The 14,246-nt window shown below is 50.2% G+C and overlaps 1 protein-coding gene and 1 pseudogene across 1 annotated transcript; both read left to right on the forward strand.

The window, feature by feature from the left end:
* Positions 1-208: 208 nt before the first annotated feature.
* Positions 209-1,922, forward strand: LOC109493006 (annotated as a pseudogene).
* A 10,052-nt stretch (positions 1,923-11,974) lies between these two features.
* Positions 11,975-14,049, forward strand: GSC2 (goosecoid homeobox 2). The gene is made up of 2 exons (XM_045041978.1): positions 11,975-12,705; positions 13,283-14,049. The coding sequence occupies exons 1-2, from the start codon at positions 12,088-12,090 to the stop codon at positions 13,385-13,387; spliced, it is 723 nt and encodes a 240-aa protein (XP_044897913.1). The 5' UTR covers positions 11,975-12,087; the 3' UTR covers positions 13,388-14,049.
* The last annotated feature ends 197 nt before the right edge of the window (positions 14,050-14,246 follow it).

The raw sequence follows: 14,246 nt of genomic DNA on the forward strand, positions 1-14,246 counted from the left end.
CCTGTAAGCAATACATTTTTATTTTTCCAAAGTTTCCTGATGTTTATTGCTGAAAAGCATCTTACAATCATAAGAACCATAAAGGCTGGTCCATCCACAACACGGTTATTGATAGGCTAAGACTGGCACAAAACAACACAACAAGATGGATGACTGTTAAAAATATTACACTGAACTCACAATAAGCAGCCTGAGGTGATCTCTGAAAATGGTCCGCTATTCACTTGACCCAGAAAACTACAAAATCATGCAAATCAAGATGTTCAAATCTTCATGTTCATTTTAAGAACATAGGGGCGCCTGGGTGGCTCAGTCGGTTAAGCGTCCGACTTTGGCTCAGGTCATGATCTCATCTCACATTTCGTGGGTTCAAGACCCACATCGGACTCTGCTCTGAAAGCTCAGAGCCTGCAGCCTGCTTCAGATTCTGCGGTCCATCGCTCTCTGCCCCTCCCCCACTCATGCTCTGTCTCTCTCTCTCTCAGAAATAAATGAACATTAAAAAAAAAAATTAAGGGGCGCCTGGGTGGCGCAGTCGGTTAAGCGTCCGACTTCAGCCAGGTCACGATCTCGCGGTCCGTGAGTTCGAGCCCCGCGTCGGGCTCTGGGCTGATGGCTCGGAGCCTGGAGCCTGTTTCCGATTCTGTGTCTTCCTCTCTCTCTGCCCCACCCCCGTTCATGCTCTGTCTCTCTCTGTCCCAAAAATAAATAAACGTTGAAAAAAAAAATTAAAAAAAAAAATTAAGAACGCACATGAAGGGCACCTGGCTGGCTCAGTCGGTGAAGTATGCAATTCTTTTTTTTTTTTTTAGAAAAAAAATTTTAAGTTATTCATTTGAAAGAGAGAGAGCGAGCACGGGTGCACATACACACGACCAGGGGAGAGGCAGAGAGAGGGAGAGAGAGAATCCCATGCAGGGCAGAACCTAACGCGGGTCTCAATCTCACACACTGTGAGATCATGACCTGAACCAAAATGAAGATTTGGGTGCTTAACTGACTGAGCCACCCAGGTACCCCTGCAACTCTTGATCTCAGGGCTATAGGTTCAAGTCCCAGGTTGTATGTAGAGATTAGTTAAAAATAAAATCTTTAAAAAAAGAAAGAAAGAAAGAACACACGCGAAACTGCCCAGGCCATCAAGGGTATGCATATCTGAAAAGCCACCAAGTATCTGAAGACTGTCACTTTATAGAAGCAATGTGTGCCATTCTGTTACTACAATGGTGGAGTTGGTAGGTATGCCCAGGCCAAAGAGTGGGGCTGGACACAGAATCAGAGGCTCAAACAGAGCACTCAATTTTTACTACACATGCTTAAAAATGCTAAGAGTAATGCTGAACTTAAGGGTTTGGATGTAGATTCTCTGGTCATTGAGCAGCACCTTCAGGTGAACAAAACTCCAAGATGCAGCGCAGAACTTACAGAGGTCATGTTTGGACTGACCCATATATGAGCTCTTCCTGCCACACTGAGACGATCTTTATTGAAAAGGAGCAGATTGTTCCTAAACCAGAAGAGGAGGTTGCATGGAAGAAAAAGATATCCCAGAAAAAACTGAAGAAACAAAACTTGTGGCCCGGGAATAAATTCTGGATAAAATAAATGCAAATAAAAGTTTAAAAATATGTATTATACTATCCAAATGGCCCCTTATACAAGAATAGATCGTACTGTAGGAGTCCATTTCAATGAGCCTTCAGAGAAGGCAAAATTAATCTATGTTGAAAAACAGAGCAGTGGTTTCCTCTTGAGGATGGGGAGGGGATGGTGACTATCTGAGAAGGAGCATAAAGCAAGTTTTTGGAGTTATGGAAATATTCTATCTCTTGGTAGGGGTTTGCATAGTGCAGGGGTATACATTTGTCAAAACTCACAAAGTGGTGCATTCAAGATCTGTATAATTCTCTCTATATAAATGTTACCTTAAGTTTGCAATCAAATGTTGATTGCAAAATGTTGATCTAGTTAATGATATGCATGTTGAAGATTTTAGGTATGAAGTGTATTGATGTCTATAACTTACTTTGGAATGCGCAAAACATCAGGTGGAGTAACCGATGCATGCATACATAGGTGACAAAGCAAAAACTTAATCCAAGGGGTGCCTGGGTGGCTCAGTTGGTTAAGCGTCTGACTTTAGCTCAGGTCATGACCTCACACTCTGTGAGTTCGAGCCCCACGTCGGGCTCTGTGCTGACAGCTCAGAGCCTGGAGCCCGCTTCAGATTCTGTGTGTCTCCCCCTCTCTCTGCCCCTCCCCTGCTCATGCTCAGTCTCTCTGTCTCAAAAATAAATAAATAAAACATTAAGAAAATTAAAAAAAAAAAAACCTTAATCCAAGAATCTAGGTAGTGAGGATATGGAGGTTCCCTGTATAAACCTTTCAAATTTTCTGGATGTTTGAAATTTTTCATAATGAAATATTGGGAAAAATAATATAAGTAAACAGATTCTGTGTGTCTCCCCCTCTCTCTGCCCCTCCCCTGCTCATGCTCAGTCTCTCTGTCTCAAAAATAAATAAATAAAACATTAAGAAAATTAAAAAAAAAAAACCTTAATCCAAGAATCTAGGTAGTGAGGATATGGAGGTTCCCTGTATAAACCTTTCAAATTTTCTGGATGTTTGAAATTTTTCATAATGAAATATTGGGAAAAATAATATAAGTAAACTCAACAAAAACAAAATAACCCAATTTAAAAAATGAGCCAAGAACTTGAATAGATATTTCTTCCAAGGAGACATACAACCGGCCAAGAAGCACATGAAAAGACTCATCGTTAATCATTAGGGAAATGCAATTCAGAACCACAAGATACCACTTTATATCCATTACAGTGACTATAAATTTTAAAACTGGAAAATAACAAATGTTGGCAAACATGCGGATAGATTGAAACCTGTGCGCTTTGCTAGTGGCAATGTAAGACAGCACTGCTACCATGAAAAGACAATTCGGTGGTTTCTCAAACAGCTAAACCGAGAATTACCGTGATTCAGCAATTCCACTTCTAGGTACGTATCCCAAAGAACTGAAGACGGGGACTCAAGCAGATACTTGTACACCCACATTCACAGCAGCATTATTCACAATAGTCAGAAGGTGGAAGCAACCCAAATATCCACCTACAGATTTTAAAATGTGGCATATGCATTCAGTGGAACTCAGACATAACCCTTAGTTGGCAGGCCCTGGGAGTAGGAGGAAATGTGGAGTTATTGTTTAATGAGTATAGGGCTTCTGTTTGGGATGATGGAAAGTGCCAGAAATGAGAGTGACTATAGTTACACAACATTGTGAATATACTTAATGCCACAGAATTGTGCACTTAAAAATCATTACAGGGGCTCCTGGGTGGCTCAGTCGGGTAAGCGGCCGACTTCGGCTCAGGTCATGATCTCGCGGTCCGTGAGTTCAAGCCCCACGTCAGGCTCTGTGCTGACAGCTCAGAGCCTGGAGCCTGTTTCAGATTCTGTATCTCCCTCTCTCTGACCCTCCCCTGTTCATGCTCTGTCTCTCCCTGTCTCAAAAATAAATAAAACGTTAAAAAAATTTTAAAAAATCATTACAATGGTAAGCTCTAGGCTGTGTACATTTTACCACATTAGAAAAATAATAATAATAGAAGAGCATGGGGCGCCTGGGTGGCTCAGTTGGTTGATCGGCAGACTCTTGATTTTGGCTCAGGTCATGATCTCAGGGTTGTGGGATCATGCTTAACATTCTCTATCTCTCTCCCTCTGCCCTTCCCCTGCTTGGTCTCTCTCTCCTCCCTTCAAATAAATAAATACATAAATACATACATACAAACATACATAAATAATAGAAGAGCAAAAGGCTGAGATCACTGGACCCAGGGAATGTCACAATCCTTTGCCCAATTTCCAGCCAGTTCTCAGGCTCAGACCTCATCTACTGAAGTCTCCTTCACATGGGTAAGGATCCAGAAACACCATGAAAAGTGTATCTATAGGAGTGATGTCTTAATCCTTCTGTGAAAGGATCTGGGTCCATTTACTCAGGTGGTTGCATACTGGAGAAAGGGAAAACCTAGATCATTAAAAGTTTTTTTAAATGTTTATTTATTTTTAGGAGGGGAGGAGGGTCAGAGAGAGAATTCCAAGCAGGCCCCATGCTGTCAGCACAGAGCCCAATGTAGGGCTCAATCCCATGACTCTGAGATCATGACCTGAGTCAAAATCAGGAGATGGACACTCAACTGATTGGGCCACTCAGGCACCTTGGAAAACCCAGATCATTTTACAGCAGGCTCCACATTAATACTGGTACCAGGGACCCAAGATACCATCATGGCCCCCCTGCTAGAATCGGGTGGAGGATAAGGTGACAAATGGAGAACTAGTTACTTTTCCAGGTTTGTTTTTTTTTTTTAAGTTTATTTACTGAACTCTCAAGATCCTGAGAACAAGAGTCACATGTCTTCTGACTGAGCCAACCAGGTGCCCCATCCAGTTTTTGAATATATATTTGCAACACACATATTTTGCACTTGGCAGAACTTCCACAGTGGTTCTGATCTTTAGAGTCAGATCTCTGTTGTAAGTGAAAGCTCCTGAACTACCTCCCCACAAAAATTAAAGAACCTAATGCTGCATCTTAAGAACAGCAGAGGTTAATGTCATGGCTAAAGACCTAAAGGATGCAGGGTGCTGATGTCTAGTAAAACCCGATTTAATTCGTTAGTCTGACCCTTGCAAAAACTGGATGGATCATATAGCACTCCTTCATGATAAAACACTCAAAAACAACTTGCAATAAAAGTGAACTTGCTCAGGGTGCCTAGGTGGTTCCGTTAGTTCAGCGTCCGACTTGAAGTCGGTGACTCAGGTCACGATCCCATGGTTTGTGAGTTCAAGCCCCACACTGGGCTCTCTGCTGTCAGCACAGACCCTGCTTTAGATCCTCTGTCTCCCTCTCTCTCTCTGCCCATCCCCTGTTCATTATCTCTCTCTCTCTCTCTCCCCCTCTCTCCCTCTTTCTCAAATAAGTAACTAAATTTAAAAAATGGATTTTCTCAATCTGATAAGGAGTGTCTGAAAAATCCACAGCTAGCATCCTTAATGATGGAGACAGAATCCTTTCTCTCTAAGATTAAGGGCAACATGAGAATGCCCAAGTTCACCACTTCTGTTCGACATTGTATTGGAAGTTGTAGTCAGAGCCATTAGGCAAGAAAATGAAGTACAATACATGAATATTGTATAAGAAGAAGTAAAAATGCTGTTCACAAATGACATGATCTTGTAGATAGAAAATCCAAAAGAATCCTCCAAAAACTATTCGAATTAATAAATGAGTCCAGTGGGTTGCAAGATACAAGATCAACGTACAAAAATCAATTGTGTTTTTATACACTTGCAGTGCACAATGGGAAAATAGAATTAAGACAACTATTCCATTTACAATAACGTCAAAAAGAATAAAATACTTAGGAATATTAGCGAAGAAGTGAAAACGAGATACTCTAAATATTATAAAGCAGTACTGAAATAATTTAAAGATCTAAATAAATCAAAACATCCCATGTTCACGAATCGGGAGGATTAATGTTGGTAAGTTGGCGACACTCCGCAAATTGGTCTAGGCTCAGTTGGTTGAGCCACCTACTTCGGCTCAGGTCATGCTCTCATGGCTCGTGAGTTCAAGCCCCACATTGGGCTCTGTGCTGACAGCTCGGAGCCTGGAGCCTGCTTCGGATTCTGTGTCTCCCCCTCTCTCTGCCCCTCCCCCATTTGCGCTCTGTCTCTCTGTCTTTCAAAAATAAATAAATATTAAAAAATTCTACCTGGTCCGTTTGCAGAAACTCATAGAGGTGGTTCTAAAATTCACACTGAAATTCATGGGAACCAGAATAACTAAAACAACATTGAAAAATAACAAAGTTAGAGAGCTCAACTTCCTGATCTCAAAATTGACTGTAGGGGCGCCTGGGTGGCACAGTCGGTTAAGCGTCCGACTTCAGCCAGGTCACGATCTCGCGGTCCGGGAGTTCGAGCCCCGCGTCAGGCTCTGGGCTGATGGCTCGGAGCCTGGAGCCTGTTTCCGATTCTGTGTCTCCCTCTCTCTCTGACCCTCCCCCGTTCATGCTGTGTCTCTCTCTGTCCCAAAAATAAATAAACATTGAAAATTGACTGTAAAGCTACAGTTATCAAGACAGTATGGTTTTGCCATAAGGATAGACATGTAGATCAGTGGAGCAGAATTCAGAATCCAGGAATAAATCCTCACACTTATGGTCAATTAAATTTCAACCAGGGGGCAAAAACAATGCAATGGGCAAAAGAATAATCTTTTCAACAAATGATGCTGAGACAACTAGGTATCTATATGCAAAAGAATGAAGTTGACCTTTACCTCACATCATATATAAAAATTCACTCAAGGGGTGCCTACCTGGCTCGGTCAGTAGAGCATGTGACTCTTAATCTAGGGGTCATGAGTTCAAGCTCCATGTTGAGAGTAGAGATTACTTAAAAAATAAAATCATAAAAAATTCACTCAACACCAATTAGTGTAAGAACTAAAACTGTAAAATGTATATAAAACCGCAAACCGTTGGGGTAAATAAATCTTCATGCTCTAGGATTTGGAAATGATTTCTGAAAATGTTTATTTATTTTTTTGAGAAAGATAGAGCGCATGTGCATGCATGTAAGGGAGGCGCAAGAGAGAGAGGGAGAGAATCCCAAGCCTGACTTGATCCCACAAACCATAAGATCATGACCTGAGCCGAAATCAAGAGTTGGGCACTTAACCGGCTGAGCCACCTAGGCGCCCCAAGCCAATGGTTTCTTAGGTACAACACCAAAGCATTAAAAACAAACCAAAAAAAGTAGAGGAAAAAAATGTATTTATTCAAATTTTCAAATGTTATACTTCAAAGGACACCGTCAAGAAAGTGGAAAACTACCATAGAATGGGAGAAGATTTTGCAAATTATATATCTGATAAGGACTTGTATCTTGAATATACAAAGAGCTCTTACAACCCAATGATGAAAAGATAAACCAAGTCTCTAGGACTCCAGTGGTCCTATGCTAGATGTTCCGTGCTAGAACATTCCCTCAAAGTAAAGGACAAATTGTGCCCTGTACCTCCTATCACTAAGAAAGTACACACTGCAGGTTTCTTTGGGTTTGGGAGGCCTGACGTTCTGTACTTGGGAATACTGCCATGAGCGGTTTGTTGGCTCCACGCATGCCAGCTTTGCGCAGAACGCAGAGCGGAAAGAGGTCTGCAGCAGGTCCAGGCTTTGGCACAAGCAGCTCTGTGCGTGGCCCAGGGGTCTGGCAGAGCCCGTGGCGAATGCTATGGCAGAGAAAGTTTTCAAGTGGGGCCTCCGGCAGCTTCCAGTGAGAGAGCTTCAGTGCCAACTCTTAGGGTTCTCAAGTGAGACCATGCCACACGCCATTCACAAAACAGTTCCTGGAATGTTACTGGGCCCCAACAGGAAATGAGCATCTGACCTTGGGCTATTAAGTAACCACATGGTCAGGTGGCTCATCAGAGCTGAATACTGTCAAAGGCACCAAAACTTTAAGGTACAATGGAGGTGCATTGCCAGGATCAGCTCTGAGCACATCTAGACACGGGTAAGCTGCACAAGCAAGTGACTGCCACCCCCTTGTGGCCCTGAATGACAGCAGTGAGGGGAAAGCCCTCCAAAGGGTAGAGCTTCTCCAGGGCACTGTATCATCCACATAGTAAGGAGGGGAAAGTGTCTAGGAAAAGAAGATACGGAGCCCTGTTTGCCACAGTAAACAGTTGAGCTAGTAGCTTTGGGGGGGGGGGGTGGACAGAGCAAGAAGAGAAGTTTAGAGACAAGGAAGTCTGGAGAAGAGGCACTTAGAGAACTAGTGTGACACGTGGCAGCTTTTCAATTGGTGGACCCAATTGGTGTCCAGGTGGGACACCCTGCTCCCCGGTACTCCCAGCGACCCCACTGGGAAATTTGTGTCCTCATCCTAGAAACTTTAGGTTAGGTTCTGGGTCTCTGAAGGGGGTAATCTCACCAGGAACACAGTATGAGTGGCACAAAACATACACTATGACAGCTACCAGGCCACTCTGGGCTCTTCATACCACCAAGCAAAAAGGCCCCCATGCTGGCAGGGGTACTGGATCCAGATCCTAGGAACAGGGATGTTTGATCTTCCCATCCACTGGATGTCCCCCTCCCCAACTGTCACCGAATGGGCCATTACAGCCAGCACAACCTGAGGAGGGCATGGTACCCAGGGGCTCACACCCCCAGGGATGAGCATCTGGGTCATCAGGTGAGGCACCCAGACCTTCAGAAGTGCTAAGTGCTCCTGGGAGAGGGGGAGCTAGAGAAGGTGGGGTGGGGGAGGGGCAGGAAACACATGGCACCTGGTTACAGGCTCAGGACTAACTCAAGCAGCAGGGACCACAGCCCATCCAATAGCTTTCCTTTCCTATATATGTACAGAAATTGTGCCCAACCAGAACCCTGGGGATCTAAATGCAATGAACTTAATGTGGGGCTGAGTGTGGCAGGGCTGGGGTAAGTGTTCCCAGTGTGAGCTGGTCACTTGCAGGTGACCCTTTCTCTGGAGCATTGGCCAGACGGGAGCCACCTTAGTGAGAGAGACTGTGCACCCTGACCTCACTGAAGGTGGTCTCAGACCCCACCGGGCTGCGATGGAACCAGGATCCCCCTCAGCATTTCACCCTCCCCTCCGCCTCCCTCAGGTGCTAGCCAGAAAACTCCCCCCCTGGTTCTTCTTCCCCACCGAAACCACTGACCTGTTCCCCAGACCTGTGGCCATTTTCAGTGTTATATAAATGGACTCGCGCAGTATGGAGCCTACTGAGACCCACTTCTCCCACTCAGCACAATCTTCTGACATGGCCCTGCACTGTTGCGTGTGTCACTCACTGCCACCCTGGGCCCCTCCCTGGTGTGGTGGACCGTGGCGTATTCATCCACTCACCAGCTGACGGGCATCTGAGTTGTTTCCAGGCTTTGGCAATGAGGAACAGAACTCGTCTAAACATTCACAGGACATCTCCTCAGCTGGACCATCTAACCCATAGGGGAGCTGTCCTACTTCCTGTGCTACTACAGGTGGCAATGTTCCTAGGCTTCTTGCCACTCCACACCAAGGGTCTCCTTTCTTCCATCTTCCAGTACGATTTTTCTCACCTCCCTCTAAGACCCCACTGTCAGTCCCAGCAGGTCCTTCCTGCTCCCACCCGCTGTCCAGTCCCAAGGCCAATAACGTGTGACTTAGGGTTTGTATCGGCAGCATCCTATTCTGGTACCGAACCCATCTGGTGATCCAGAGCTACGCAACAGGCCACCTCAAACTCAGTGCTACGAACACATAACCCATCTCCTCTATCGTTAGCTTGGTTTGGACTCTCTTACGGCTACAGTGGATGGTAGCTGAGACGGGAGCCACCCCTAATGCTTCCTTGCTCACTCATGATGCTCCGTGCTAGCCGTTGGCTGGCCCTTCAGCTGCAGCTCCTGGCCGGAATACCTCCGCATGTGCCTCTTCCTGGGGCTGCTGGTGGCTCCTCGCAGCACAGTGGCTGGCTCGAAGAGCAAGCATCCCAAGATGAGGGAGAGAGAGGAGCGGTATCACCTAGCTGTCCAATCTGGCCTCAGCAATCAGTGTCACTTCTGCGACCTTCTGCGCTCTGGAGGTTAGAAGCGAGTCATTAGGCCAGCCCATGTTCAAGGGGAAGGGAATTGGATTTCAGTTCTTGAAGGGAGAAGGGCCAAGGAATTCCTGGATATGTTTGGAAGGCACCAAGGGGTGGTGGACCCCTTTACCACGGTGGACTGGTGAAGAGATGGTGCATTTACCCAGGTGGATAGGTGGGTAGGTGACACATTTACCAAGGTGAGGAAATACCAGGACATAGAACAGGTTCTTGGAAGATACTAGCCTGGAGCAGAGGGAGAGGTCAGGCCAGAGGTATCAACTTGGGAGTCATTGTCACAGAGGTGGTGTCGGAAGCTTCAAGGCTGCAGGAGGTGACCACCCAGGGTGGGAATGGGGAGGGATGGAGAAACTGCCAGGGCTGGGAGGAGGAGGGCACAACCTTCCTGATCACTGACTCTGTTGCCCCCATCCTGGCAGAACTCCAGGGAGCTTGATGGGTAGTCAATCCCCGTGTGCCTCCCCATGTGTCTCTCTGAACTAATGGTGATCATGCGGTTCTATGAGGAAGGTTCTGTGCTGGGAGAGGTTTCCCCCAGCATCCATGGGAAGAGATGGGAGGTATAGGGCTGTGGCAGCCCTATTGTAACCATGAGGCAGGCTGAGAGTGGCAGAGCCACTCACAAAGGTGACGGTTCCTTCACTGAGCATGTAGATTAACAAGTCCTGAGGTGCCTGGGTGACTCAATCTGTTAAGCATCAGACTTTGGCTCAGGTCACGATCTTGCGGTTCGTGGGTTCGAGCCCCACATGGGGTTTTGTGCTCACAGTGCAGAGCCTGCTTGGATTCTCTCCTCTCTCTCTGCCCCTCCCCGACTCATGCTTTCTCTCTCTCTCGAAATAAATAAACTGGGCAATAAAGAGTCCTTTTTTTAGGACTCGTGTCAGGAGTTGAGTCAGCAGGTTCTGCCACCTGACGTCCAAAGTCTCTTCACTGATACCAGCTTGGAGTCAGCAAAGGAGTCTGAACAAGGATGTGTGAGGTGGGAGGAGAGGCTGGGAATGTGAGTGCATTGCCCTGCAATGGCACCCACCATTCATGGAACCCCCACATGCCCAACCAAGTTCTAATGTTTCACACATAGTGATTGGTTGAGTCCTAAGAGCACCTCCTGAGTTAGATTGCTATTATGATGCCAGTTTATAGATTGGGAAACCAAGGCACAGGGGGGTGAAGGACACTATGGAAGGTCCCATGGCCAGAAAGTGACAGCTGGGATATAAACCAGGCAGTCTGTTGCTCTGTCCTGTGAGCACTAACCTTTTTCAGAGGTCCAGAGAAGAGGGTCTTTCGCTGAAGTGCCTGGCTGGCTGTTCAGTGCTACTTACTTGAAATGAACAGTCTTCACTGGATTTCACAAAGTACAAGTCATCAGCAATGTTGGGCAGCGTGACCTGGGATCAGGGGAGGAGAGTGTGGACAGTCGGACTGGCCTGAAGAGTAAGGAGGTGGACAGCCCATGCAAGCCATGCAAGCTTGAGAAGCATGGCTATGAAGAGGGTGGGGCAGGGGTGTTTAATGTTTTTCGGAGGGGATTCCAGGACATATAAGAAGCCGAAGGAGAGGTCGCTCCAGACCACTGGAGTGGGCCCTTGGATGGTGTCTGGAAGGCTCCCCTGACTCAGTAGAGAAGGTAGAGAATTGGGGGCACGGGCAGTGGGGTTTCATGTTCAGTGATGAGCAGAGGTGGCTTCCTGCTCCATCCCCATTTCCTCCAGGAGGTTGAGACCCAGCTCTGAAATGAGTGGAAGCCACTGAAATGAGCTGGCGGCCAAAGAGCAGTGGGATCGTGGGGTTGCCAATAGAGTTGGGTCCCATTGAGGGTTGGAGCCTAACAGTCTTGGAGCCAAGAGATTGGCAGTTTTGGTGGGTTTCTCCAGACTTGCTCATACACCTCTGTAGGGCCCCAAGGGGATTAGGTGCTAGCCCTGGTTTCGGTGGCTACAGGAGGAAGTACCCAAGTGTTGGGCCAAGAGGCGCCAGGGCAAACGGGGGCGGGGGGCCTTCAAGGTCGGGGCGTCCTCAGGCCGCTGCTCCCAAAGCGGGGCGAGGCCCTCCAGGATCCGCGGGCCGGGGGATGCGGCCCTCCGCGCCTTCCCCGTGGAGCCTCCGTGCCCGCGAGTCCTGCCAGCCTTTCGGGGCCAGGAAGACCGACGCGGGGCTGAGGGCTTCCTGGTAGCCCCCTCCCCGCGGCCCGGCTAGCCCCCGCGCTGATGCGGGTAAGGATTTCCTGCCGCCGCAGACGAGGATTAGCACGCCCCGGCCGGCGCGGCGGGATTAGTCCGCGTGGACTCCGCGCTCGGCCCGGGGATTACAGCGCGCTCCCCCCGACGTATATATTCCTGCGGCGGTGGCCGTGGGGCCAGGCCAGCATGGCTGCGGCGGGGGGCGCGGTGAGCCGCAGGGGCCCCGGGCGGCCCTGCCCCTTCTCCATCGAGCACATCCTTTCCAACCTGCCCGAGCGGAGCCCCCCGGCACGGGCCGCCCGCACCCCGCAGCCCGCCGGCCACCAGAGCCCCGCGGAATCCGGAGAGCCCGGGGCGCCCGAGGCCGCGCCCTGCGCCTGCTGCTGCTGCTGCGGCCCCCGCGCCGCGCCCCGCAGGCCCTCGGAGCCGGCCTCCGGGCTGGGTGAGTGGGAGCAGGGCGCGGGCGCGGGCGCGGAGGTCCTCCGGGCGCGGGGCGGTCTGGGCGGAGCTCGGCCCCCGCTCCGCGCCTCACCGCGCCTTCACCCCGCAGGCGCGCGGCTGCCGTGGCCGCTGAGGCTGGGCCCCGCGGCGCCCTTGCCCTTGGCTGCGCCCACGGGAGGCCCGGGGGCGCTGCCCGGCACGGGCGGTCCCGGCCCGCAGCGGCGCACGCGGCGCCACCGCACCATTTTCAGCGAGGAGCAGCTCCAGGCGCTGGAGGCGCTCTTCATGCAGAATCAGTACCCCGACGTGGGCACGCGCGAGCGCCTGGCCGGCCGCATCCGCCTGCGCGAGGAACGCGTGGAGGTGGGTGCCCGCCCGCCAGACGGCGAGAGGGTCCGAGCGGGCTGGCTTCCTTCCTCCTTCTTTTGAAAAGATGGCCCTGGCGCGAAGGCAGGAGGCGCGGGAGGCGCGGGAGGCCCGGGAACCGCAGTGGGCCGCAGGGCCGGTCCTGGGGCGAGGGCGGGCGGGGCAGGCTAGTGTCGGAAAGTGTCACTAGAACTGGAGGGGAGATAAGGCTAGTTTTCTTTAACTTTGGCTTAAACTTTTTAATTCTCCCTGATAAATGAGACGCGCCTTCACGTGCCCGAATTTGGGAAGCTCGGAAAGAGCACCAAGCTGCAGAATGGGCGTCCGGAGCACCTTGGGGGGGGGAGGGGGAAGGCACGCCGAGAGAGGGCTGGTCCGGGTGGGAAAGTGGTCCTCGTCCCGCAGCCCGAGCCGCAGCGGTTAAGAGACGGTGGGTGCCGCTGCCCCCGTGCCGGCTCTCCAGCCCTCTCCTGCCCGTATCCCTGTCGGGAAGCTCCCTGCCTGGTCCACTTATGAGGGTCCGGAGGGACGCGGGTCCCAGGGCTGGATCTGAGCGGTCCCTCCTGCTCATCAGGTCTGGTTCAAGAACCGCCGGGCCAAGTGGCGACATCAGAAGCGCGCGTCAGCGACCTCGAGGCTCCTCCCCGGAACCAAGAAGCCGGCAAAGGAGAGCTGCTGATGGCTCTGGGAGCTACTCCCGGGCTTGGCCAGGTCCTTTGGGGCCGGCTCAGGGAGGGGACAGATCGGCCCGAAATGGTGCTGACAGAGGACACCTCTTCCCGCCTGCAGGCTTCCTGCATCCTGCAGCTAGTGCTCAAGGCAGGAGCTTCTCTGCCAGACAGCAGAGAAGCTCCCGTGCCCACCCCCTGTGTCACCTGCCCCAGGAAAGGAGGGAACGCTGAGCATCTCCAGGTGCTCTCCTTTCCAGCGACTAGGGTCGGGGAGATTCCCCGGGAGCTGCAGCGGGGTGGGGGTGGGGGGTTGTTGGTTGCTGGGAGCAGGGCACAGAGCAGATAAGCTTCCTCAACTCCCCACCAACTCCAGGACAGGAACCATCCCCTTGTCAGGAGGGCCCAGAATCCTCCTCTCCCTCCTGGGGTATGCTGATGTCCCGCCTCTTCTCAGCATGGGCATAGGTCTCTTGACATGGCCAAGGGGGTGAAGGGGGTGTTCTGTGCATTCTGGGGTTGTCAGCTCGCATGTCCTGCACTGGGCCTTCCTGTCCAGAGCTATAGGATAAGGACATTGGGTGAGGTCATCTCCAGAAGCCCCCTACCCTGCCCCTTAATTCTGTGAGCCTTGCCTGGATACTGGGAAATAAACAAGCAACTACAAACGGCACAAAAGCAGTCCAAAGTTCGAAGTCCACCATGACTTCACTCCCACATCCAGGGGGTGGGGGCCAGCTGGTCTTGGGAAGCACAGCCCAGTGAGTCCTCAGTTTCTGTGCTCCCCAGCACAGCAGACTACCCCACAGATCATGGCCTAGCACCCTGGGGGTCTGCACTGGCCTTTAGGTACTGAACGGGTAGAGATCC

The sequence above is a fragment of the Felis catus genome, chromosome D3, assembly GCF_018350175.1.
Source record: "Felis catus isolate Fca126 chromosome D3, F.catus_Fca126_mat1.0, whole genome shotgun sequence".
Classification (NCBI taxonomy): Eukaryota; Metazoa; Chordata; class Mammalia; order Carnivora; family Felidae; genus Felis; species Felis catus.